This window comes from Dermochelys coriacea, chromosome 2 (genome assembly GCF_009764565.3).
Source record: "Dermochelys coriacea isolate rDerCor1 chromosome 2, rDerCor1.pri.v4, whole genome shotgun sequence".
Classification (NCBI taxonomy): Eukaryota; Metazoa; Chordata; order Testudines; family Dermochelyidae; genus Dermochelys; species Dermochelys coriacea.
Genome location: NC_050069.1, coordinates 191546507 through 191572764, shown reverse-complemented (window position 1 = coordinate 191572764; position 26258 = coordinate 191546507). Strand labels below are relative to the sequence as shown.

At 42.1% G+C, this 26258-nt stretch overlaps 1 protein-coding gene across 1 annotated transcript; it reads left to right on the top strand.

Moving 5' to 3' along the window:
* Positions 1-825: 825 nt before the first annotated feature.
* On the top strand, positions 826-25814 carry ACP3 (acid phosphatase 3). Its single transcript, XM_038389095.1, has 11 exons — positions 826-939; positions 8797-8892; positions 10044-10130; positions 11172-11324; positions 14467-14565; positions 17363-17467; positions 18298-18430; positions 22566-22648; positions 23259-23365; positions 23980-24139; positions 25680-25814. The coding sequence occupies exons 1-11, from the start codon at positions 826-828 to the stop codon at positions 25812-25814; spliced, it is 1272 nt and encodes a 423-aa protein (XP_038245023.1).
* The last annotated feature ends 444 nt before the right edge of the window (positions 25815-26258 follow it).

The window sequence follows — 26258 nt, the reverse complement described above, 5'->3', positions numbered from 1 at the left end:
TTGAGTTAGAGAGTAGGAGGAGAATGGTGGGGGAATGGAAGAAGGGCTTAAAATACTGGTGAAGTGGGAGGAGAGGTGACTGGGAGTGAGGAAAGGGAAACTAAGGATTGCCCTTCTCCTAGTTCAGCGCTTTTTCCTCCAAGCCGTACTGCCTCCGGCAAAGTGTCCAAAAACTGAAAAATATAGACAAAGCAGAGATGCAAAAATCTGCAAATCTGGTTATTTATGGAATGATGACCCCCTTATTTTTAAAACCCCCCCACCAAAATCATATGGGAAAAAAACAAAACCACAGTATTGCCAACCCAAAATGTTCAAAAATCATGAGTCAGGCTCTACAAAAATAATGAGATTGGCCTTAAAATCATGAGAGTATGTAAAAATAATAGATTTGGCATTCTTTTTATTTGCCTTCTGCTTTTGGAGCCTTTAGGGTGCACTGGGATCACACTTTGAAGCTTTCTCCACAGCCATGAGGGCTAGAAACTTACTTTTTCTTTAAGAATGAAAGCTGAAATCATCACATAATCACTTGACTCCAGAAGCTGGGGCTGTAAGGAAAACAATAATTATTGTGATACTCATCACAAAAATCATGAGAGTTAGCAACACTGAATTAGGTTAAAAAGAATGTAAACAGCAACCTGGAAAGAAAATGATTTAACAGGTTAGATGTGTTACATCATCACCTCCAAGTTTCTCCTGCATTTGAAATGCACAAGAAGCAGATCCACCCCTTTTGTCCTTTTGAAAGTACAGCTTCACTTCAGGTTGATAAACCTGAAGACCTACTATAGCTACAAAGCTTTTTCAGCTGCTGCCAGGATGGTAACGACACGGCTTCCATGCAGGTCCAGGAGTTTTTGCTTCGCTTTTAGTCTTTTCATTATTCTGCTTCACCAAACTGCTGCAGAAAGAACGCTGAAATATGTGGTTGCCGTAAGTAGATGGCCTCATCATTTAATTGCTGGTAATAATTTTAATGTGGTGTTCCTTGAATTGATAAAAATGTAAGTTTTCAACCCCTCTTTGTACAGATTCCACAAGGAAAGAAATATTGTAGGCATTTCTTTGTACAGCGGATAATCAAACCTTAAAGTCTCATCTTAATGAAGATAAAATAAGTCAAATTGTAAAGTTTTTTTTACAAGATAAAAGAACCCCAAGATGTGTGGTTAAAGCACATGAATGGCATTCAAGAGATTGGGATTCTATCCTTGTCTGTCCCTCCCAGCCTTTGTGTGCCCATGTCAATTTCTGTGTGTCTCCGTTTCCCCGTCTGTAGAATTGAGGATACTTACCTACCTCATAGGTGTTTCAAAGGTAAATTTATTCATGTTTTTAAAGTTCTCTGAGATCTTCAAATGGAAGGCATGCTAGAAATGCCGATATTTTATTTCTTATGACAGCTGAATTGGCCTAGCAGTGTGCAGAGGCATACGAAGCCTCATTTATTTAGTGTTGTGATGTACATGCTGCATTAACTAGGATGAATTTGGAAACTGGCTGCAACAATTTTTCATGGTCCATTTCTGATTTTAAAGTCAAAAGAATGACAGTATAGCATCAATTTCCCCTTAACAGATTTGGGGAGGCTTTCCCCCAATCGATCTGGAATTTCAGAAGTATGTTTTGAAGCTGGCCCTTTATATCTTTTTTTTTATATACGAGTGACAATGATTAAGAAGATTCAGTTTAAAGTGTTGCTTCCAATATAGAACCTTCGGCAGTGAAATTTATTGTTTGTAGCAAGGAACGCTGTTATCCAAACTTTTTTGTACCTTCCACAGTTCCCAATGAGTACTTACTGATCCTTGTAGAGAAAACAGTATTACCTATTGTGTCCCTACTCTACTGTCTGTGCCAAAGAAAGAAAATCTGTGATATTTCTTATGTCTCTGTTGGCTGACATTAGTAGGAGTACCATTTGGCTTGTGGGTCAAAATGCCTTATCCTACTCCCGTTGACTTCATGGGAATGTCAAAGGGAATTGGATCAGGTACCAGGCAAAGAAGAGACCCAAGTTCTGTTTTCAGCAACATGTTCAAAGTCTGTCCCATTCATTAGTGCATGTATATAGGAATATCTTAAGAGTATTAAAGTGAGTGAAAAAGCACTGAATGCACAGGTGGCATCAGGCAGGTGGCATCATCTGGAGACTGGAACTCTCTAAAGCAGTGGTTCTGAAACGTATTGAGCGGGCCCCCTTCTTTGTGTCTGTAGTCATTTATATCCCTGCTCTCTTTCTCCCACCCCCGCCCCAGCTCTGAAGGCCAGACATCTAGCTGTGAAGACAGTGCACACCCGCAGCAACACAGAAGGGTGGCAACATAGGTGTGGGAAGTAGAGGTGTGGGGGGTGCTGCAGCACCCCTAGGTTTTGCGTATGGGGGTCCTGGCAGCTAGCCTTGTGTCCAGGGCTTTGCTTCTGGCCTCGTACCCAGGGCTCCTCTCCTGGCTCCAACCTCCGCACCCACCCCAAGCTGTGGCCACAGTCTCGGCCCCCTTACCTCTCTCAGTGTCCCCCCTCCCGAAGCCACGGCCCTGCTCCCAGCCTCAGCTGTAGGGGCCACCGAGGAGCATGGAGAGGGTTAAGGGGAGGTGCAGGTCAGCACTCCCACTCTGAAAACTGTTCCAATGCCACTGGGTAGCAATGCGAAAAGTGATATTTGTCAATATCACTTTTCACAGCAGACTTAGAGTCCCATTTCCACCCTTACTTTTGCGTTGCTGCTGCTACCCCGACAGCTGGAGCCCCACCGCTTCCATGTGATGGATTGCGGGGGGGGAATGAAAGCCCAAGACAGGCTGCCTCCGGTGAGGGATTGAGGCGGGGTGGGGGAAGAAGAAGGCTGGGGCTCCAGCTGTCAGCCCCAGGCTGCCAGGACTCCGGCTGTCCCCTTTATCCCCACCTCCCAGATGTGCATGGCCCTTCTGCATGAGCCCCAGCCACTCGTGACTGACAGCCAGAGCTCTTTCCCACCTGCCCCCCCAAAAAGGCTACAGCTCCCTTGACACACGCTCACGCCTTGGGAGGCCTGCCGCATAGTTTGAGAACCACTGCTCTAAAGCAACTTAAGCTTGAGCTGAATAGGTGTAACTATGTTCTACAAATTGATGTCCTGACCCAATTTATTAATTGAGAGTTCTGCAGAGCCGTTCATAGGAGGTGCTCACTTTCTTGGAGAATCAAGTCCTTAATATCTAAGAACCACCTCTTTACCTCTGTTCCATTCACTTTCTGCCACCCACTAAAAAAGAACATAGTATTCCATTTATTTCTAGGATAGCATATACCATTTTATTTATTTCCTTACTTACAATAATTGCTATTCCAGAGAATTTTCATGTAAATTGTCCTCCTTTTCAGGTGGCATCAGGCAGGTGGCATCATCTGGAGACTGGAACTCTCTAAAGCAGTGGTTCTGAAACGTATTGATCGGGCCCTCTAGAAGGCTAAATTATTCTAGTATTCCAGTTACACTTTAGCCGGTTTAGCAATCAGCTATACAATTCCTATAGATCTGGTCTTACTATCAGAGTATATTTCCCCTTCCCTGGCACAGCTTCACTGGGTTGAATTCTTACCTTTTAGGTGTTGTCTCCTGGACTTGCTAATTTGAGTTTGAACAATATACTGAAATGATGTGCCAAAATGGAAACCATTTTCACCCCTTTCTTTTTCTTATTACTGTACTTTTCCCTCCTAGCAGCAAGTCACAGCATAAAGCACACCTGCAGCAGTAAACAAGACAAATGTTTCCCTTTCTTACTTTCAGGACTTTGCCACATTCTGAAAAGCTGCCAAGCTTTCTCCAGCTGACTTTCACCTTTGCGCTGACTCTGCACTTTGTGTTTTACAGACCACTAGTTCTTTTGTCTGAACAGGAATAATTTAAGCCATTTTATCAAAATGCTATTTTGACTTTCCTTCTGACATGTAAACTTTAACCTCCACTGGAGCTGTTGTGCACGGCCCTGGTGCTGAATGTCAAATGCAATCTGGTAGAAAAAATGGGAAATATCTAGCAGAATCCCATTAGGTAGAAATGAACTTCTAAGACATTGCGTCTATAAATCACAGACTCCTAGAGACACATATTCCCCACCCATGGATATAGGAAAGAAGTCACTCGCCCAAAAGGTGAGTCATTTCTGAAAAGCTGCAGTTGCACCACATCCTCCCTGTTGTAACACAGGATAGGCAGCATTGGAGAAGAGGCAGAGGGGTGTGGCACACAGGCAAAGAACCCAGGAATAATGATAGTCCAAACACTTTGGAACCTTGAGCAAACCTGCTCAGCTTCCCAGCCTCTGTGGATTTCCCGGCACTGGTAGCATGGCTGGTTTCATTGCATGCTGCTTTTGCCTCCCCACTCTCTCTATGATCTCTCCGTTGGGGTTAGTATGGCACAGAGTGAGCATCAGGGGTCATAATTACCCAGAGCCACATATTTCAGCATAATTTACTATGTTTTCCAATGGACAATACCAGACGTTCCCCACCCACTCAATTTCCCCTTGTCCTCTTTTTTGTGCATTATGGTTCTGCCACCTAACTGGTGCACAGGAGCAGGTGGTGGCTACATAATGACTCCATATGATTCACAAGTCCTCCCCTGCCCACACTTGCCCTTTTCTCTGCTCTGAGGTATGCAAGGAGAGATGGATCCCAGCTGTGAAGTTCAGATTCAAACTTCTACAAACTTGGGGGAGTCATTCAAATGTAGGGTTTTGGAGAGATGGAAACAAGATAAGGAAAAATCAGGCAAGGAAGAGATAGGAAAAGGACAAAAGGGAAGGAAACCCTGCCTATAAATATTGTTCAAACACTCCAGTATTGGGAGGCAATTTGTTTTTGTTAAACCTATATACTCAACCTCCTCCTCTGTTGTGACATGGGCTATCTTAATTGCCAGAAACTTCTTGATTGGTAATATGTTCTGGATGATGTTACAGACACATTGTAAGTTCAACCTGTTTGAAACTCAAGAAAACATAATTCAGAGATGACTGGAGTAACTCACCGTGACCCCAAGATCAGGAGAGGACATTGGGGTTTCTAGTCTAAACCATGGGGGAGATGTCCAAAGGCATAAATGCCAGTTAGGCACTTAACATCCACGGACTTCCAATGGATATTAGATGCCTAACTGCCATTTGTGCCTTTGAAAATCTCTTTCCCACTCTCCCCAATATCTGCAAAGCTCAGAAGCCCATCCGATGAAGTGAGCTGTAGCTCATGAAAGCTTATGCTCAAATAAATTTGTTAGTCTCTAAGGTGCCACAAGTACTCCTTTTCTTTTAACCAAATTCTGAGTTGTATAAAGGCATCAAACTGAAACTGGATGAAAACAAAACCACAATGAACCCCTATGCAGTCAATGAACATAGCATATGACACAAATGAAACAACATTGATGTATGCTTTTATAAAACATTACCTCCCTCCCTGAGGACTGATTGAGTAAAATATTTGAATTAATGATGCTGAAGTGAACACATGTATCAAGGGAAACTGCTCTCATTTTGTCCCATCTCCGTATCTCCTCCCTGCTCTGTCTTTTTCTATTTCCCAGTGTCACCAGTACAAAAATCTACTCTTGCCATCACACAATCCCTTCTCTCTTTTTTCCCCTTTCATCCTGCCATTCTCTACTGAACTGCCAGGTGAAACTAGGAAAGCTCCAAGTTGCTACAACATGGGTGTACTTTAAATTTAACTGGAAGTAATAGCTCCATTTTAACAAGAGGTAAAAGGTCTAAGTGTCAACTTTGAAATACACATTTATAGCACAAGGAGCACTTGGATCTTGGACCACAGTTGAGGGTGCTGGACCACATTTGAGGTTTATGAGTTTGTTATAGCGGCCTACTTAGGGTGGTTAGTCCTTTAGATCCACCAATAGCAATTCATGCCTTTAGTGCGAAAGATCTCATCTTCAATCCCCTCTCCCAGCCTGACCAGAGTAAGTTTCAAAAGTAGCACACCACATTTGGGGCTTGAACTCAAGCAGACCTCAGATGCTTGGGAAGCTCAGTCACATGTATTTCCTAGAAATATGGGCTTAGGCCTCAGTAATCTTTATTCAGCTCTTCACCCTTCCAATACAGAGAAATGGAGTTTCATAAAGTTTATGCTATGCAGTGATATTTGGATGAAGACATACAAACCAAGGTCTTTTCTGCTTTGTGTGAACTTAAAGAAGCCATGGCACTTTTCAGAAGAGGGCAAATCCCTCCTCTTCTGAAAAAGGTTTCTTTAATCTATACCAAACAGAAAGGATGCTGGTTTATATGTTTTCATCTTAAAAAAAATTCCCATGCACATTCCCACTCTTTATCCACCCAGACAGAGCTACAATGCTGTTTTACTCAGCATGATAAATGCTCTTGAATGAGAGAATTGGAACTGAAGAGTATGCAAGAAGTTATATTGCATACAGAGTACAGGATGCTGAGTGCTACTATTACAAATCTACCATGATTTTAGTGACTTTCTACTAGTTAACAAATAAGGCATGCTTCTGTATCAAGGGCTCGAGCCAACAATCATTGAAGTCTACAGAAATCTTTCTACTGACTTTAATGGGAGTTGGTCTGGGCAACTTCCATGTACTTAAAATTAGAAACAAGTATCTTGCTATGAAGTTATATTGTGGGCGCATGCAAATTACATAGTTGACTTTTAATTGGGAATGTAATCTTCATTCTTAGCAAAGGCATCAGCTTCTCCAAAAGAGCAAATTAATCCCACAAGAGACTTGTGGTATGTCAACATGACAAAAATGTGGCCAAAGAAACAAGTGACTTTTCTTCCCCATCCCCCCAGCAGGTCCCTCATTCCCTCCCACCCTGTCCACTTGATTCAATCATCAGGGAACACAGCTCTTTACTTAATTATCTCGTCATTAGAGATGCCCTGAGAAGGAATTAAAAACACTGTTTTAAGATTTTAAATCAGTAACAAAAAATGTGTGGAATTAAAAATGACATATAAATATGAAACATTATATTGAAAATCAGATTCTCCTTTGCTTATATCCCAACACCTGAGTTCAGGAATTTAGGGTTCTGTGTTTCTTCTGCAACATTTGTTAATAACATTAGTACCTTACAGAAAGCTTTCTTATGCTGCTTTAGGTGTTAGTCGGGACATCTACTCTAGCAAGATGAACTCTGAATTGGTAAAAATACAGTTACATTCACCTTAAAGGACTGGCAGCTTTTCTTTATTTTTAACACTCACCTTACCACCTGCTGTTTGTGCATATTGGTACAGAGGGCTACCAGGAAGTGTGGGCATGGTAACTGGCACTTTTAGGGGAGTGATTAAAACTGCTTGCTTTAGTTTACCATCTGTAAAGTGAATATAAATAATAATAATACACCTCACAGCAGGTACTGGGGGACTTAATTAATATTTGTAAATTTGTGTGAGCTTCTGGGATGAAAGGTGCACTCGCAGTGGAAAGTATTATTTACAATGAAGCTGTTTGCAAAATCAAATTGCATTGTGGAAGTGTGATGCATTTATTCTCAAAGAGGCATTCAGTCATAGTACTGCAAAGGCAAAGTCAGGGAATGAGTCTGAAATTATTTTAAATGGGGTACAGGATAAAATGGGGGGGTTGGGGTGAGAGGGCATTTTTGTGACCCTACATGATGAGCGAAATTCAGTTATTCAGACTATTTAAACAGAATATGTAGGGCTGGCATTTTCTTTGTACACTGGAATAAAAGGACCACAAAAGCAATCATATATGCCCTCTGATGTATGACTCATGTCACCACTTGCATGCACAGTAGTTCATGTGTTCTGCTTATCAGACAGACCAAACTCTCACGGTAAAATTCTGGTCCCATTGAAGTTAATAGCAAAACTCCCAATGACTTCAAATAGCCAGGATTTCACTCCAAGTCCACCCAAAATCCAGGTGGGTACCTTCTTAAATCAATCAGATTTACATGGCACACCAGTCATTTCAGACATATGTAAAGGACAAAAAATTCAATACTCCCTGTATTCAGGGTTAATGGAAACAAATTATTGAATTCAAACTTTTAAGAACAGTCCCATCATCTGAGGTGACCAAAACAGAGGTAACATTGAGATAACATATTTTAGGATCTGGATCCAATGGAGCCAGATTATGCCTTGCCTTTATGCAAGAGTGTGTATGTGTGTGGGGGGCAGGAGGAGGGGGGAATAGCAGTGAGTAGATATTTACTAAGGTAGTGATATTTTTTTATATAATGTGACCACATTGGAATGACTGTGAAAATGGAAAGGAAGTACCACAGAATTAGACTTCAATTGCAATACATGAAAATAATATTCTAAATTATGTTACTAACAAATCAATGGCCAACTCTTTCAAACTTGGGTGTCAAAGCTAAGAACCTAAATCCATATTTAGGCCCCTGAATCAGTGGTCTGGTTTTCAGAGGTGAGCATTCACAAGTCAATCAGGCCACTTGTTTAGGTGCCCAAATATGACTTAGGACGCCTACCTCTGGCATTCAGGTTCAAAATTTTGGCCAATATACTTTTATGTCCTATGTGGGAAAAATCATCAGACTGTTCCCATTCACAGTTCAGTGGGCATCAGAATGATACCCCAATATCTTAATATATACTTCAATCCGACTTGATGCGTTGATCTGTGTTTCTGCAGACTCTCCAGTTCTTTGGATTGCCCAAGAGGTGCTAGGACTAAAATGATATGCTAGTCTTCCAGACAAGTAAAAAGGAAACCCAAAGGGAATTAATTTAGTCTTTGCTTCATCTCACTAGATTTTTCGACATGGTGACCGAAGTCCAATTCAAAACTTTCCAACTGGTCTACACAAAGAAAGCGAATGGCCACAGGGATTTGGACAGCTTACCAAGGTCTGTTGGCTTTTCACAGAAATGAGAACATTAATGCAATAAAAATTATGCAGGTGTCTGATCTGTGATTGAAAAATATTAGCAACTAACCAGGTAGGTGTAATTCATAAATTAAACCTTTAGTGCGGTGATATTTCACCAGTAGGTGTTAAATTCCATCTGGCTCTTTATAGGTAGAGATGTGACTCTCAGCCCCAGGGGGAAGATATTGCACACCTTCCTGATGAGGTAGCTGAATTAAGATAAGAGGCCATTTAAATTTAAAAAAAATAAATACATAAGCATGCTAGTTAGACCTGTATTTGTGTTGGTAATCCATTTAAAATAAGAACAAACGTTTGTCTTAGCTTGTAGAAAGCTGCTCTAATTTATTTTTATTAATAATTTTTAAATGTTCCATTCATTATTCTTTATTCTTTATTTATGTGAAATTTTTTTGTGGATATCTGAGATTCCAGTTCAATAAAAGTGCTTTTTTGGCTGCTAAAAGTTAAGGGATCCTACCCACAGCCTTGGAGAGATCTAATAGAACAGATAAAATACCACTCAAAGACATGTTAGCAGCCGCAGTTAAACCAAACACTAGATGGCAGAATGTAATTAAAGGGATGAGAATCAATCTACAAACTCAAGCGTCAGATCAATAATTTAGTAACAATGAGTTGCTATGAATAAGTCAATCATTTTCTTCATAAGTATTTGGATCACATAAACAAACATACTCATTTGGCACTAACTGATCACTCAACTTAATGGGCATGACTCTCCTCACACACCCCACTGTAAATCAGGAATAACTTTGCTGAAGTCAGTGGAGTTACATCAGTGTGAAAGCTCTAAATGAGAGTAGAATCTAAGTGTGAGTAGAATCCATCTCCCCAAGCAGGACATGAACTATGACTTAACACCCTCAATATCTTAGAAAGTATAGTGTCCTAGTATACTGAGACTAGTTTATGGATATAAGTGAACTTTCCCGTTGAAAAACAAGATGTAAACATGCACAAAGCAAACAATATGGCATAAAAATGGTTAATGATTTAATCACTTGAAAAATTCACTGAAGACAGAAGGAAGAGTGGAAAGGAAAGCTGTATTAAAGTTTCACAACCACCTTAAACTGACACTCACCTGTACTGCTGTCCACACAGATTGGAATGCAGCAGCAATATGAGCTTGGGCAGTATATGCGGAAAAGATACTCAAACTTCCTGAATGCCACATACAACCAGCATGAGGTAAGCATCAGAATTTGTGTGAAGGAAATTTCTCTTGCACCATTGGACTGTGAAACTTGTACTTCTGGGTCAAAAAAACTCAACCCAACCCATTAAAGCAAGAGATAAGCTTAACAAAATTTCAGCATTTTTGAAAATCAGGCCACTTAATTAGCTGCATAAATATAAATTAAGGAGCCTAATGTTAAGCACCTAAATTTGAAAATTCTGGCCATACAGCATATCATATAAAGGGTTAACAGAATTTCAGAAAGTCATGAGAGGGAGGGAAACTGCATAACAGTCCCACATTTCCCTAAAATCCTCCCCCTCTGAGCTAATGGATAAGGCTGAAGATGAGAAATCCTATAAGCACGGCTGAAAAGGCAGATACTCAGATGATATCCTAATCAGGGTCCTGTTATCTGAGAAAATTTGTATCGAGAAAAATATATATAATGGAAGTAATAGGGTATACTGTGAACTATGATGGGCAAGGGAATGAAGGCAGCCACAGCTAACACCATGTGTAAACTGTCAACCTTGCCCCAGAAATGGCACACAGGAGTAATTTAAAACACACCTTAAACATACAAACCTATACACAGAGGTGCTGGAACAATTTTTATAGTGTGGGTTCTGAACCAAACTGTAAACCCTGTATATAATAGAAACCACTTCAAGTCAGGGGATGCTGCAGTACCCCTGCATCCCTAGTTCCAGCTCCTATGCCTATACATGTTTGTATCTCAGAGGAATGGATAAATGTTTTTTTAATCTAGATTTTAGTGCTTCTTCATAATTTTTTCTATGTTTAGATTCCAAGGTGAAAGGTGCCTTAGAGAAATTCCATTTAGACTGATGAAGTAGATTCCTAGAAACAGGACTTAAGTGTGACTTAAGTGGTGCACAAATCTACTGCTAGCCCTCTGCACAAGGGTGAATTTCACCTTTTGTGATTTATGCAAAACAGGAGAAAGGAAAAGAGGGAAGCATAGAATGGGAATTTGGATCATTGTTGCTAATTATTAGGAAAAAATATTTTTGCCATTTTACTTTCAGATTTTCATTCAAAGCACAGACTATGATCGAACCATTATGAGCGCTCAGGTATATCTTGCCGGACTCTTCCCCCCAGTGGCCAATCAGATCTGGAATCCCCAGATCCTTTGGCAACCCATCCCGGTTCACACTATGCCACTATCACAAGACCATGTGAGTACCAATTGGGAATTTTCCACCTCTGATCAGATTTTTCAGTAGGAACACAAATTAGGAGATGAGAACATAACTTTTCTCTCAACATGTTCAATCCAACAGAAAACACCTTCCATAGCTGGTAGGCTATAAAAGTGCCACATGGAGTCATGCAGGCCCAGCCATAACTGTTGCATGAAAGTATACAGGGGCTGAACAGCTGAAATGCATTCCTCATCACCATCTCCTCCACAGGGAAGCTCTTACATTATCCTGTCAGGAATGAAGCTGAGGAAGTTCCATTAAAATCTTTTCATGGGAGCAGGTTCTTTCTTTCAGACAGACAGACCTTAAAGGTGGTTTCAAGTTTAAATTTGCTTTGAATTCTTCCCTGCCTGACAGGTTTGCTCCTGAGGTCAGCCAAGGAGAGAAGTTTACATCAAAACTGTAACAATCTCTCTGTGGTTATTACTAATTTATACTGCAGTAGCACCCAGGAGCCTCAGTCATAGATTGGAGCCCCATTGTGCTAGGTGCTGTATAAACCCATAATTGAAAGACAGACTCAACCCTGAGAAGCATACAAACCAAGTGAATGTATCTAAGAAATGATAGGGCAGGCAGAAGCTATGGCATAAACAACTCACTCTTACTGACTTAGGTACAGATCTGTCCGCCAGGGGGTGCTGCTGCTGCAATGAGGCACTGTGCAGGCCAAAGATTTAACAAGAACCAAAGCTGCGGAAAGCAGGGACAGAAAGGGCTTCATTCCTTGAGCTACCTCCAGTGCTTTGAGGAAACAGAAACAAGGAATAATAAAACCACCACACACCATGTCATCAAGATCATCAGAGGACTGGTCATGGTCATTAGGCCACCATCCCTGTCTACTCCAGAGATGTTCATGAGCATTACGTCATTCTAAAGCCTGAGAGTGAGATTGGGGGGGGAGGTGCTTCAAGCAAACTGGATCAGACACAATGTGACTCAGCTTGAACCTTCACTCTGTCCTCCAATGAAGCAAGAGGAAGGGAGGTTTTCAGGTGGGAAGGGCTTGAAAGCGGTTTTGATCAGCATCAGACCTGTCAGATGTTTATCCAAACCAAACCCCCAAACCCTCTGAGTCACCACTTTAAAAGGAAAGGGAGCTGTGGGAGGAGGCAAGGTCATTCGCATGAGCGCTTTTCTTCCCTGTCAGGTCTGCAACTTTTCCAGATGGGGGAATTAACCTGGTCACAGATTATTTTCTTGTGATCCATTAAGAACTGACAGGGTGTACTACTTAATGAAACCAAAGGGAGTGGCTTAAGTAATAACACCCAAAGGGTGGTAATTAAGCTATACAGCATAAGGAGTATTTGTTATTATGCAATAAAAACAACATTCCAAATCCTTCCATCTTAGCCTTGAACCTCCAAGGTGTGCCTCTCTTGCAGAAGAACACACACTCTGGAGTCATGCAATATTTCCAATTTAAAGTGTTAACTCCTCTCTGCTAGCATCTGCTTCAGTAAGGAAGGCCCACGTACAGGGGGAAGCACTAGAGGTGCATTCTGCCCAATTTTCCGGGAGTAAAATTCACATTAGATCAGAGAAGGCCAATACAAGACATGTGACACTTAAGTCCTACGTAAGCCGTCTAAATTGGGCTTAAGCAGGAGTTAAGTGATGCATGAGTTGTGCAGATTCTCTGAATAGGGATGAATTTCACACATGGCGTATTAAGCAGTAATGAAGCTATTACATAGGCACCCTTTCAATATTTAGGAGCACAGTTCACTTCTGTCTCTTGTTTATTCCCAAGAATACTCAATGGCAAAACAAGTACCATGTTATTGTGGTTCCACTGAAAAAATGCCATATTTTATAATGAATCGGAGAGCATGATTTGGACTGAGAAATCAAACTTTCAGCAGTCTAATATGCAGTTTCCAGTGCTGGGCTGTATTTGGTGTGACTCAGGAGTTGAGAAGTGGGAAAAAAAGTAGTTTCAACTGCCTTTATACCGTGGATTCTGGGAATTGGGCCAGTTCTCAAACAATTCTAAGACATACACAGCAGCTTAAGAGGGTCATTTTGACAGTCAGGGATCAGCTAGATTAACAGCTTCCTGGACATGCCCGCAAAACCTTCCACTGCCCAAATTCACAAGTATATGAACAACTTGCAGCAATGGATTGGCACAAAGCAGCTGCAGCATGTCCATGAATCTGACCCACAATGGTTAGACACCACAGTGAGGATGAAGCTAAGTTGGGTTAGATAGATGGTGACAATGGTCCAGATCCACCAAGGTATTTAGGTGCTTAAACTCCAGACTGTTTAAGTACTTATCCACAATGGAATACTAATTGGGCTCGAGAGTGAGAGAGAGAGAGAAGCTGTAGGTCAGTGATTAGGGCACCACCTAAGAGATGGGAAACTCCAGGTCCAGACCCTGTGCTCCAGTCACTCTTTCATTATTTACCCATAGTGCAACAGCTTCCACAGGAGAGACTAAAGGAGCCCTAAATCAGAATATCCCATAACTATGGGGCTGGACAATGTACCTGAAAGGGGGGAGACCCCTGATCATATCTTTTCTCCCTCTCTGGCAGAGAAGGGGGAGTCAAACCTGGCTCTCACAGATCCCATGTGAGTGCTCTAACCACCAGGCAAAAAGCTATCAGGTGGTATCCCCCACCACCTCCTCCTCTGGCTGTTGTGTGTGGAGCAAGGCAGGTGCCTCACTCAATGCCTCAAGAAGTGGCTTAGGCACTTCAGCTGCCTGACTCCATGTGGCTGATTCCTATTCATGGATTGCTAAGCAAAGATACATGCCTCCCTTCAGCCTGGACTTAGGCACCTAACTCAGAAAGATGGGCAGTGCTTAGCACATGTCCCTGTCATCAGCATCTGCCATTGGCTAGCTTGGGCAGCTCCCCACCTAGCCATGCTGGCTTTTGTGGATCGCAGTCTAAGGAGTCTGTCTCTCTCCTTCACTGGGTAGGGAGCTTAGATGCCTTTCTTAGGCTTTGTGGATCCCAGTGTTGTTCCTGTTATTTTCTAGGCACCTAAAAGTTAGGCGCTGTGATTCCCAGCTTTGCAACACCTAAGTCCCTGTATGGATCCCATTCAAAGTTCCTGCCCACATGACAAGTTTAACTTTTTTTTATTTCAGATGCTCCACTTTCCTACTTCTAACTGTCCATGTTTTGATGAACTTCAGAATGAAACCCAGGCATCATGGCAATTTCAAAACAAGTTGCAACCCTATATGGTAAAACAAAAAGGAAAGAATTAAACTTAAGGGATTGTGACATTGGATTGTTTCCATTTACTGAAATGCTGTTACTGTCTCCCAAGGAACAACAGCCTCTTCAAAATAAAATTACCACAAGACAGGCTAATATTACTATAAAAATATTAATATACTTGATCTCTGAACAAGTCTCAAATATATATTTTAACTTGAGTTTTATTTTAATTTTAATTTTTAGATATGAATGTATCACTAACTAGCTCAGGCTATTTTGAGTTATATTTAATTTGTGATAAATAGTTGAATGAGACTGAAAATATTGCAGAAGCAGCAATTTTCTGCACTACATTGTAGCACAAAACCAATCATACAAATGCGATTGCTGAGGAGAAATAAAGACCTCAGGATGTGACTATTGCAATGCAAAACCAATGTAAAAACAACTCAAGCATTTCCACTTGTGCAAGTTTCATTATAATGCTATTTATTTGCATCCTCTCACCCAAAGTTGAGCAGTGTTTCTGCTTTGGCCTTGACACACATCTTCACCCAAATACACCTCAACTTTTCCTGCTACAGAGGCTGTAGCAGGCAATAAGTAAATAGGGTGAACAGGCCTTGAACAACACAGCACAGTCTATGGAGTAGCCACTGCTACATTGGGTAGCCTGCTGAAGCAGTGCCTAGTTGTGCTGCCTCAGTGTCACTAGTCAGTTCCTGCTTCTTCCTTGTTTTATGGGGGAAAACAAGCTGTGCCTGACTTTTTCCTTGTGCAGCTTACTTCCCACTCTTCACCAGCTGCTGTGCTGGCCAGCGTCACCCATTCCCACAGCCAACTGCATGGGAGGGGAAGTAACAGCCTGACCGCCACTACTCCCTCTCCCACGCTGTTACACATGGTTCAGGTAGAGAACACATAAGCATAAAGTGGCTTAGAGTTCCCTTACACCCCCTGCAGGAGCACAGAGCAAGGGTCCCTGCAGAACCTGTTGTGAAACCTTTACATGTATAAGTGCACAGTAAGGCCTGGTAAATTCCTATTTTAGACTTTGTTATGGTTACATCTCTCATGGATGAGACAAAGACTGCCCCCCACCCCATGAGACCTATACCAGTGGGTCTAGCTGTACCAACCTAACCCCGGTATAGACCAGCGCTAGGTTGATGAAAGAATTCTTCCATCGACCTTGTGCTGGTCTATACCAAGAGTTAGGTCAGTATAGCCAGGTCTCTGGGGGGGTTGGATTTTTCACATGCCTGAGAGACATACAGACCAGGCCTACCATGAGCAGGGCTTCACAAATGGAAATGTGGAAATGGTACATAAATAGGTTATTGCAAAAAGAGAAGGAAGGCAGAGCCTTGCATAACCTCAGGCAGTTTCAGACACTTCGCGGTTAGAAGGAAAGACAACTCTCACAAAAAGTACATTGTGGTACTTTTTTTTATAAAGTCAAATTGGTACAAATCATTCACAAAGAGTGAGGGATATAGTGGGGCTTCCATATTTCACGTTCATTTTACTCCAAAGTAATTATGCTTAATTTTCATAGAACTGGTAGTCTAGGACTGTGGCTCTCAAACTGGTTCCCATTCTGGTAGTCCAGAGGCAAGGTGCAGGATTGCTCAGTTTTGAAAGATTTTTCCAAAGTCAGTCCTAGAGGTGCAGAGGTCACCTGGCTGCCAGCTACAGTGTACATACACATCCTGGTGACATTTAGATTGTGTCTCATGTGATTCATTTAATTATCCAGAACCCCAAAGCTGAAATAGTATTTCAGGCTGTTTCAAAGAGCTGATCCTCCTCCTGGATTGAAATTCCCACATTCACTACATTCTTTGCCCCGTACATTGCAACCTTACAGCAATATGTAATGATGTTTTGTCACAAGGACACAAGCTGCAAATACATGAACCAATATTGTAAAATACACATATTAAACAGTGATGGGAGAATCCTACAGTTTTCAAGAAGCAACTTAAACTTTGGATGCTTATCCAACCCCACCAAACTGCTCAACTGCTCATACACAACCAATCCTCCCCCTTAAAAGGCCTCAGCTCCCCAAACTGTTGTCTTCTGTGGGAGAGAGAAGGCTGCTGGTCTGGTATCCTCATCAGAGTAACTGGAAGCAGATAGCAGGTCTTGTCTCCTCTCCTCACCACCATCTTCATGGGGCAGCTGGCAAACCTGGTTCCCTTTTTGGCGTCTTTGTGAGACATCTCTCCCATCTCAAAGTTGCCCTTTTCCAGTCTTCCAGGCAATCTCCCTCTTCCTGTGCCTATATAATTTGTTTTTCTCTCTTCCTTCTTTCCTTAATTCTTCCCTTCCTCTGGGCTTTGTTCCCATTCCATCCTGTAGGTTCTCCACCTCCCTCCCGCCTTGGGGTTTCCATTTCCTTTTTCCTCTTGTTCCTCTCTTCCTCTTCCCCTTCCCCCAGTGCCTTCTCTCTCTTTATCCACTTCCCCAAGGGAGATCCCATTTTGGAAGGCTCACTTGAAGAGTGAGGTTGCACCCTCTCCTTGGGGTAAAGTACTCAAGGCAGGGAGAGAAGAAGTCAGCAAGTGGAGCCTTCTAATGAAGAATAGCAAGGATGAGCAAAAGGCAGTCACAGAAACTGAAAGAGCAGTAGCATCTAGGGGCCATGAGTGAGAACTGCAACAACAAAAAACCCTCATTAGGACTATTCACATGTGTAAAGTTAAGCACACATGTAAGAGTTTGCAGGATCAGGGCCTATGAATCCACATGAACATGTATCTGAGTGTATTGAGGCATTCATTATGTGTGTTTCCTTTTGTTTTTGTCTTTCAGGGGGTTTTAAAAACTATGGCAGCTAACACAGGATATGACTTGGACAGTCTCAAACAACTGAATAAGTTCAAAGCCTGGAATACATACGATGTTCTGCTTTGTGAGGTATTTAAAAGAGAAAGCAAGAGGAAGACTAATCCTGAAGATCTGAATCAGTTAAACACAGCAATTTGGTTTCAACTAAACACAGTAATGACTGACCTTCTGTTCTGCCCTGGGCTTGGTTTCTTTTCAGCACCGTTTGAAGAATGGTGAATGATAATGAAGCATAATTTAGTGCATTAGACAAGGATATTCTCAAAGCATAGTTTACAATTTAGAAAACTAATCTTCATTCATCCCTGTTATTTATCATCCCTTTAAAACAGGACACCAAAATCCATCTCCTTATATTATTTCCCTTTCTGTACAACCCAGTGTGTTACTGTAGTTACTCAAGCATGCTGAGAAGCTCATAATGATTTTTGCTAATAGAAAAAGTGAAGTATTTTCTTTAGAACAACTCCTTATAAGTATAGAAATACTTACCTGGAAGTTGAAAATAAGAGGTAGCAGCGTTGTCTAGTGGTTAGAATAGGGAACTGGGAGTCAGGAGATGAGAGTTCCCCACGAAGAGCTAGATTATGCCTTGCAGATCCAGTGTTAGAGAAGGGGCAGAGTTGGCCAGGCAGGACATGCATCTTCCTCTCCAAACTTACACACTAGCAGAAACCAAGAAGGAAAGCAACTGCAGTAAGAGAAAGAATTACATTTCCATTGGGGCCCCCTCCATGATGAGGAACCTCCCTAAAAGGGTGTTCTGGGGGAGATACCAGGAAATGAAGCCACACAACAAAGGAACTGGGAGAATCCAAAGGCAACAGTGTAAGGGTGGACTGGGGGGAAAGAAAATGAATGAGAGAAAAAATAATGTTCACTTTCTTTTTTTACTATAGAGTATTCACAATTATACTCTTCCTGAATGGGCTTCCCAATATGTAATGAAGAAGATGAAGGAGCTGGCAGCATTGTCCTTACAGTCACTCTTTGGGATACACAAAACAAAAGACAAATCACGACTACAGGGAGGTAAATAAAATATTGCACAGCACTGAAAAGGGAGGAGTGATACTATACAACAAATCCAGTCTCCTTACTCATGCAAACCTCCTTGTTGAAATGGCACTACAGTGTGTTTCTAAATATACCTGGACACAGTAATAAACATTTAAAAATGTATTTTGAACACTGGTATTTGCATGATCCCTGGGATATCCTAAATGTATGTTTCCTAAATGTAGAAATGTCTTTGGTTATTCTAGTTCAAGTTTCAGAGTTCCTAGGAGAAGATTCAAGGTCATTCTGACCTGAGTCTGACATAGACTCATAGGACTGGAAGGAACCTTGAGAGGTCATCTGTCCAGTCCTCTGCTCGTGGCAGGACTAAGTATTATCTAGACCATCCCAGACGGGTGTTTGTCTAACCTGCTCTTAAAAATACCCAATGATGGAGAGTTCACAAGCTCCCTAGACAATTTATTCCAGTGCTTAACCACCCTGACAGTTGGGAAGTTTTTCCTAATGTCCAACCTAAACCACCCTTGCAGCAATTTAAGCCCATTGCTTCTTTTCCTATCCTCAGGGGTTAAGAAAAACATTTTTTCTCCCTCCTCCTTGTAACAACCTTTTACGTACTTGAAAACTGTTGTGTCCCTCTCAGTCTTCTCTTTTCCAGACTAAACAAACCCAATTTTTTCAATCTTCTTCCATAGGTCATGTTTTCTAGACCTTTAATCATTTTTGTCACTCTTCTCTGGACTTTCTCCAATTTGCCCACATCTTTCCTGAAATGTGGTGCCCAGAACTGGACACAATACTCCAGGTGAGGCCTAATCAGCGCAGAGTAGAGCAGAAGAATTATTTCTCATGTCTTGCTTACAAGACTCCTGCTAATACATCCCAGAATGATGTTCACTTTTTTTGCAACAGCATTACACTGTTAACTCATATTTAGCTTGTGGTCCACTATGACCCCCAGATCCTTTTCTGCAGTACTCCTTCCTAGGCAGTCATTTCCCATTTTATATGTGTGCAACTGATTGTTCCTTCCTAAATGGAGCACTTTGCATTTGTCTTTATTGAATTTCATCCTATTTATTTCAGACCATTTCTCCAGTTTGTCCAGATCATTTTGAATTTTAATCCTATTCTCCAAAGTACTTGCAACCCCTCCCAACTTGGTATTGTCCATAAACATTATAAGTGTACTCGCTATGCCATTATCTAAATCATTGATGAAGATATTGAACAGAACTGGACCCAGAACTGATCCCTGTGGGACCCCACTCGTTATGCCCTTCCAGCATGACTGTGAACCACTGATGATTACTCTCTGGGAATGGTTTTCCAATGAGTTTTTCACCCACCTTATAGTAACTCCATCTAGGTTGTATTTCCTAGTTTGTTTATGAGCAGGTCATGCAAGACAGTATCAAAAGCTTTACTGAAGTCAAGATATACCACATCTACCACTTCCTCCCTATCCACAAGGCTTGTTACCCTGTCAAAGAAAGCTATCAGATTGGTTTGACACCATGTGTTCTTGACAAATCCATGGTGACTGTTGTTTATCACCTTGTTATCTTCTAGATGTTTGCAAATTGGTTGCTTAATTATTTGCTCCATTATCTTTTGGGGTACAGAAGTTAAGCTGATTGGTCTTTAATTCCCCGGGTTCTCTTTATTTCCCTTTTTATAGATTAGCAGTACATTTGCCCTTTTCCAGTCTTCTGGAATCTCTCCCGTCTTCCATCACTTTTCAAAGATAATCGCTAATGGCTCAGATATCTCCTCAGTCAGCTCCTTGAGTATTCTAGGATGCATTTCATCAGGCCCTGGTGACTTGAAGATATCTAAATTGTCTAATTTTTAACTTGTTCTTTCCCTATTTTAGCCTCTTCTGATCCTACCTTATTTTTCACTGGTATTCACTAGTCACCACCAACCTTCTTAGTGAAAACCAAAACAAAGAAGTCATTAAGCACCTCTGCCATTTCCACTTTTTCTATTATTTTTCCCCTTTCATTGAGTAATGGGCCTACCCTGTCCTTGGTCTTCCTCTTGCTTCTAATGTATTTGTAGAATGTTTTCTTGTTACCCTTTATGTCTCTAGCTAGTTTGATCTCATTTGTGCCTTGCCCTTTCTAACTTCGCCCTACATACTTGTGTTATTTGTTTATATTCATCCTTCGTAATTTGACCTAGTTTTCACTTTTTGTAGGACTCTTTTTTGATTTTTAGATCATTGAAGATCTCCTGGTTAAGCCAGGGTGGTCTCTTGTCATGCTTCCTATCTTTCCTACACAGTGGGATAGTTTGCTATGGAGCCCTTAATAATGTCTCTTTGAAAAACTGCCAACTATCTTCAATTGTTTTTCCCCTTAGACTTGCTTCCCTTTGGGATCTTACCTACCAACTCCCTGAGTTTGCTAAAGTCTGCCTTCTTGAAATCCATTGTCTTTATTTTGCTGTTCTCCCTCCTACCATTCCTTAGAATCATGAACTCTACCATTTCATGTTTCAGAGTAGCAGCCGTGTTAGTCTGTATCCGCAAAAAGAATAGGAGTACTTGTGGCACCTTAGAGACTATCAAATTTATTTGAGCATAAGCATATGATGAAGTGGGCTGTAGCCCACAAAAGCTTATGCTCAAATAAATTGGTTAGTCTCTAAGTTGCCACAAGTACTCCTGTTCTTTTATCATTTCATGACCACTTTCACCCAAGCTGCCTTCCACTTTCAAATTCTCAATCAGTTCCTCTCTATTTGTCAAAATCAAATCTCTGCCTTCTGAAATAAAAAATTGTCTCCAATACATTCCAAGAACTTATTGGATAATCTGTGCCCTGCTGTGTTATTTTCCCAACAGATGTCTGAGTAATTGAATTCCCCCATCACCACCAAGTCCTGTGCTTTGGATGATTTTGTTAGTTGTTTAAGAAAAGCCTCATTCACCTCTTCTTCCTGGTTAGGTGGTCTATAGTAGACCCCTACCATGACATCACCTTGTTTTTACCACTTTTATACTTACCCAGAGACTTTCAACAAGTCTGTCTCCTATTTGCATCTCAACCTCAGTCCAAGTGTATACATTTTTAATATGTAAGGCAATACCTCTTTCCTTTTTTCCCTGCCTATCCTTCCTAAGCAAGCTGTACCCTTTTATACCAATATCCCAGTTATGCATATTACCCTACCAGGTCTCTGCGATGCCAACTATGCCATAGCTGTGTTTATTTACTAGTATTTAAATGAATGACAGCAGACTAGACCAGGTTTAGGTTCTCTTTCTCCAGTATTAAATCTAATTGTTTATTGAGCTTTGATTTTTTTTCTCTGATTTAATGTTAACCTTGGAAACACCTTCACAGTGACCTCACTGAGGCCCAGATATAAACCTGCCCCCAAGCAGCTCCAGGCACAGCTGATGATAGGGGATTCAGAGTCCTTGGTAGCCCTCTCCTCTTGGGTTTGGTTCTACACTGGTTCCAACCATAGAGTAAATTAGAAGAGCCTCAAGCCATCTCTAAACTGCACTGCCTAACAGCTGGCCCGCAGGGCTATTCTAGCAGGCAGGGATCGACAAAGTGCAGGGATACTTCAGCCACATCCCTTCTCCCTGGCCAAGCCCCTGTGCTGGGAGCAGGAAAGGGAATGGTGTAGGTGCCCCTAGAAGGATTCCTCCACTGGCTGGTTCTGCTGGCTTTAGGACACTTTTGTATTGTGACAACAGCACAAAAAGGCCCTAGGCTAAAAAGCCTCAGGAACCAAGTCTTGAGGGAAAAGGCAACAGTCAGAAGTTATGGCAACTGAATGGTTGAAATATTTATCTGACGTGCAGCTGTTATCAGAACGAAATGTCATTGAGGAGAAGGCAGCGCAGCCTAACTAAAGGGGCAGGCATTGTAACCCTAATTCTCAGCCATATTCAAGCCTGGGTTCTAATGCTCCTGTTTCTCAAACTATCCTGAATTCAAAATATTTTTTTCATTTCTGTAACATCCATTGTCGAGCTCTGAATTCCATGTGAACTAAAAATGAATTACTGTTGTACATTCATGAACAGATCTTTCTGTTTAATACCTAGGATCTCTGAGTCTGGGCTTCCATCTGAATAGATTTTATTCATCAACACCCTCATTGCTCTTCCCCCATCTTCTTTAAGGTGTCCTGGTGAATGCTATTCTAAAAAACATCAAAAACGCCACTCAACCATCAAACAAGAGAAAAATGCAGATCTTTTCTGCAGTGAGTAACTTTATTTTTCCTAAATGTTGGTGTGATATGTTTACTAGTGGGAATTCAACAGAATGGGCTTTATTTGACTTGTACTAGGAGCAAATGCAGGGAGAAAATTATAAGCAATGTTACCAATGTATTTTGATGCAACAACTTTTTAGAGTTAAAGAAAAAGATTACATTCCAGCTACAAATGGTGCAAAGGTGCTGTATGAGATCTATATTTTTCATTTTAACATAGTGTAACCAAATTCATGCTTGGTGTAACTCAATTTATTTATCTGTTACAATTTATAAAGTATCTATAGTTTAAGACACTGTATAGTGATTAAAATACAACACTTAGAGTGATATATAAACAAGCTTAGTAAACATACAAACAAGAGACTTACTCTGGGGAAAGATCTGGATTCCTTCTTCCCTCCTTCAACAACCTGCCATGGGCTTTCTTGCCAAAGGGGGCAATAGGTTTTTCAAAAATAAAAAACAGACCACAACTGGGGTTTTACTTTATTATCCCTTCCTAGGACTAAAAAAGGTTGTTGGAGGTAGGGGCAGCAAAACCCCACTGAAAAGCAACTACTGTATTACATGGGAGCATTATTTTTCTTTTTTATAGCATGACACCACAATTGGTGCCCTACAGATGGCGCTCAATATTTTCAATGGAAAACTGCCACCGTACAGTGCTTGCCAGTTTTTTGAACTCTACCAAGAAAACAGTGGGCAAGTATCTTGACACATTTGCAGCAACCAAATGTGTTTTGCTTTCAGATACCAATTCATTAATGCCTTAGATTATTTTTGAGAGAAAAGCATTCTCGTGAAACATAATTATATTTTAAATGAATTTTACTGAGCAGTCCTATTCACAATGTTGCATTAAATGCATTCAAAACCAAAAAATTAACTGAAATATGAGAGAGAGAGAGAAAGAGAGAGAGAGAGAGAGAGAGAGAGAGAACACTTAAGTTTAGTAACAACCCAAACATTAAGTGAATGGATAAATGTGACTGCTTCCCTAAACGGTGGCAATAGTTTTCAAGCTAACCCTTAGAGCTTATCACAATCAGACATCCTTACATAGGGTCTGGTTCTGTTTTAATTTAGTTAAAGATTTCAAAAGGGCCTGCTGACATGACCTGTGATGTTAGCAGTGACATGACTGTTCTAAGGAGCACTGAGCTTTGCATGTCTTTGCCAAGGTCTCTATTCCTGAAGAATTTGTTCTACAATAATTTCCATTAACAAAGGCTGTAAATTGCAGAGGGCTGTATCTCTGAGGAAATCTTAGATATAAGGATCTAATCTTTCTTTTTCTTCCGGGCGCTGTAAATCAGGCACTACAGCATTGAAATGCACTATCGGAATGGCTCTTTGACGGATCCTTATCCACTCAGGCTACCAGGCTGCGAGTCTCCTTGTCCACTTGAGAAGTTTGCTAAGTTGGTCTCTCCTGTCATAGTGAAAGACTGGTCAAAAGAATGTGGAAAGTGTCAGGTAAGGGATTCCCAGGGTTGAGGAAGCAGGACCCAGCCGCACATCTCTGCACAAACACCGATCCCCTGCCCCTTAAGGGGTCAGAGTTCACGCCTGGATCAAGCACCATGCTTAACAACAGAACAACAGGTTTCAGAGTAGCAGCCATGTTAGTCTGTATTCGCAAAAAGAAAAGGAGTACTTGTGACACCTTAGAGAGTAAAAAATTTATTTGAGCATAACAGAACAACACTTATCTAACCCAGGCAAAGCCAGGAGTAAACCCAAGGCAAGATCTCTAGTTAGAGATAACAGACCTCCTCACCTCGATAGAGCACAGAGCCCCGTCCCCATATCTGGCTAGACACACACAGACTTTCTGCCCCAGGCCCATGCAACTGCCCCCCCACCCCACCCCGGGGCAGTCCAACCTCTCTGCATTCTGGTGCTGGTATGCCTTGTGAGCTCAAACTGGTGGGTGTTGCTGTGTGGTCTCAGCTGACCTGTCAGCTCCAAGCTATGTTTGTAAGAGTCCCCCACTGCAGTCCCCCAATGCAGCAGTGCTGACCATCCTCCAAGCAGCTCCCTAGTTCAGTCTCTGTCTCTACCTCAGCTCAGGCTTGCTGCTTCTGCTGGCTGCTCCTCTTTCTTTGTTCTCTCTGCAAATCTTCCCTGGATTATTTCTCCCCATCCTCCCACCATCAACTCATTGATTTAAGTCCTCCCAGGTGGTCTGTAGTACCATTGTTTTGGAATGGCACTCAGCCAAACAGGTTTGTGTAGAGTAGCAGGGAGGGGGAAAGAGGGGATAAAGGAAGGCAAAAGGGCTCTTTACCCAGTCCCACACCAGTCATCATGTAAACACACCTGTCCCGAGGCATGCCCCGTGGCTTGGCCACCCTCAGCATTACTGTATCAGTTGGGTAGGAGGCTGAACCCCCCATTCAATCTTTGAGAATGTCTGAGAGCATTGCAGTACTCCCACCTCCCTGTTCTGCTCCTCGCCTGCCATGGGGCCAGATTGGGTGCCTCTTCCATAGATGCTGGAACTAGGGGTATTTGAAGTAGTAATAACAACCCAAATACATCGTGCCTTCAGCACCCCCACTATAAAAATTGTTCCAGCACCACTAGCCTCTTCCCTAAGACACCCAATCTAATTCTACTTTCCCCGGCCTCAGAGCCAGGAGAAGAGTTGGGTCCTTCCACTGGGGATCCCCCCCCGTGAGCCACCCTACTAATGGGAACGCAGTCACTCCTTCTAGCCCTGCCTCTTGGCTACTGGGACTAAGATCTGCTCCCCCTACTCTGTTTGGTGGCTTGGGCTAAAAGCCTCAAGGCCTGAGCATATTCTGGTGGACTACCTTCTCCAGTCTCTCTGCAGACTGCTTGGATCTTCTATACTGGAGCCATTTGGAGTATGAAATCCCACAGATGATGCACAGTTTGGGGCACAGTTTGGATGCAGCCTCTGCTGCTTGAATAGGACCTGCCAATGATTCCCTACTGCCAATGGTCCGGCAGCAACATGTTTGCTATAGCTCCATTTCTGTGTCTCAAGCTTGGTCCAGGTTCGCGGCTACAAGCTAACATGCTTCATGGAGGTGTTGGTGATGCGCATTCTGAGGCCCCTGGTTGGATGCCCAAGGTCATGTGTATTGGCAGCTGCCCATTGCTACCGAATATCAGGAAGTAGGGAGTATACTCCATAGATGTGCGCAGCATATTGTTATACAGATAGGTCAGCTCTGGCAGGCAGGAAGTCCAGTGTCTCCGCCACATCCCTGCTAGGAGCATCTGGTTGACTCACGCGCAGAGGCTACTGCCTTGTTGGGGGTAGGCTGTCATCCTTAGCTTGTGGCTGCCAGATAAGGGAGCACAATTTCTTGAACATCTGTGATTCAAAGGGCATGCCTTGGTCTGTGAGCACCTTGGTGAGGTAGCCATAGGCCGGGACAAAGTAGCGCCAGAAAGCTTCTGCGGATGCTCTGGCCATGATCTCCCTGAGAGGTGCAGCAACCAGGAATTTGGTGTGGTGATCCACCATCGTCAGGATGTAGGATGCATCGCTCTGCTTGGCTCTACTTTCAAGTGGTCCCGTGCTCCCAACGTCAAGGGCACAATGGGCTCTGTCCCCCAT

Coding starts and splice junctions, on each gene's coding strand:
- ACP3 (XM_038389095.1), top strand. CDS start 826: ATGGTAACGACACGGCTTCCATGCAGGTCCAGGAGTTTTTGCTTCGCT. Junction 18,431..22,565: donor CAAATCACGACTACAGGGAG/GTAAATAAAATA, acceptor ATCTTCTTTAAG/GTGTCCTGGTGAATGCTATT. Junction 22,649..23,258: donor AAATGCAGATCTTTTCTGCA/GTGAGTAACTTT, acceptor TCTTTTTTATAG/CATGACACCACAATTGGTGC.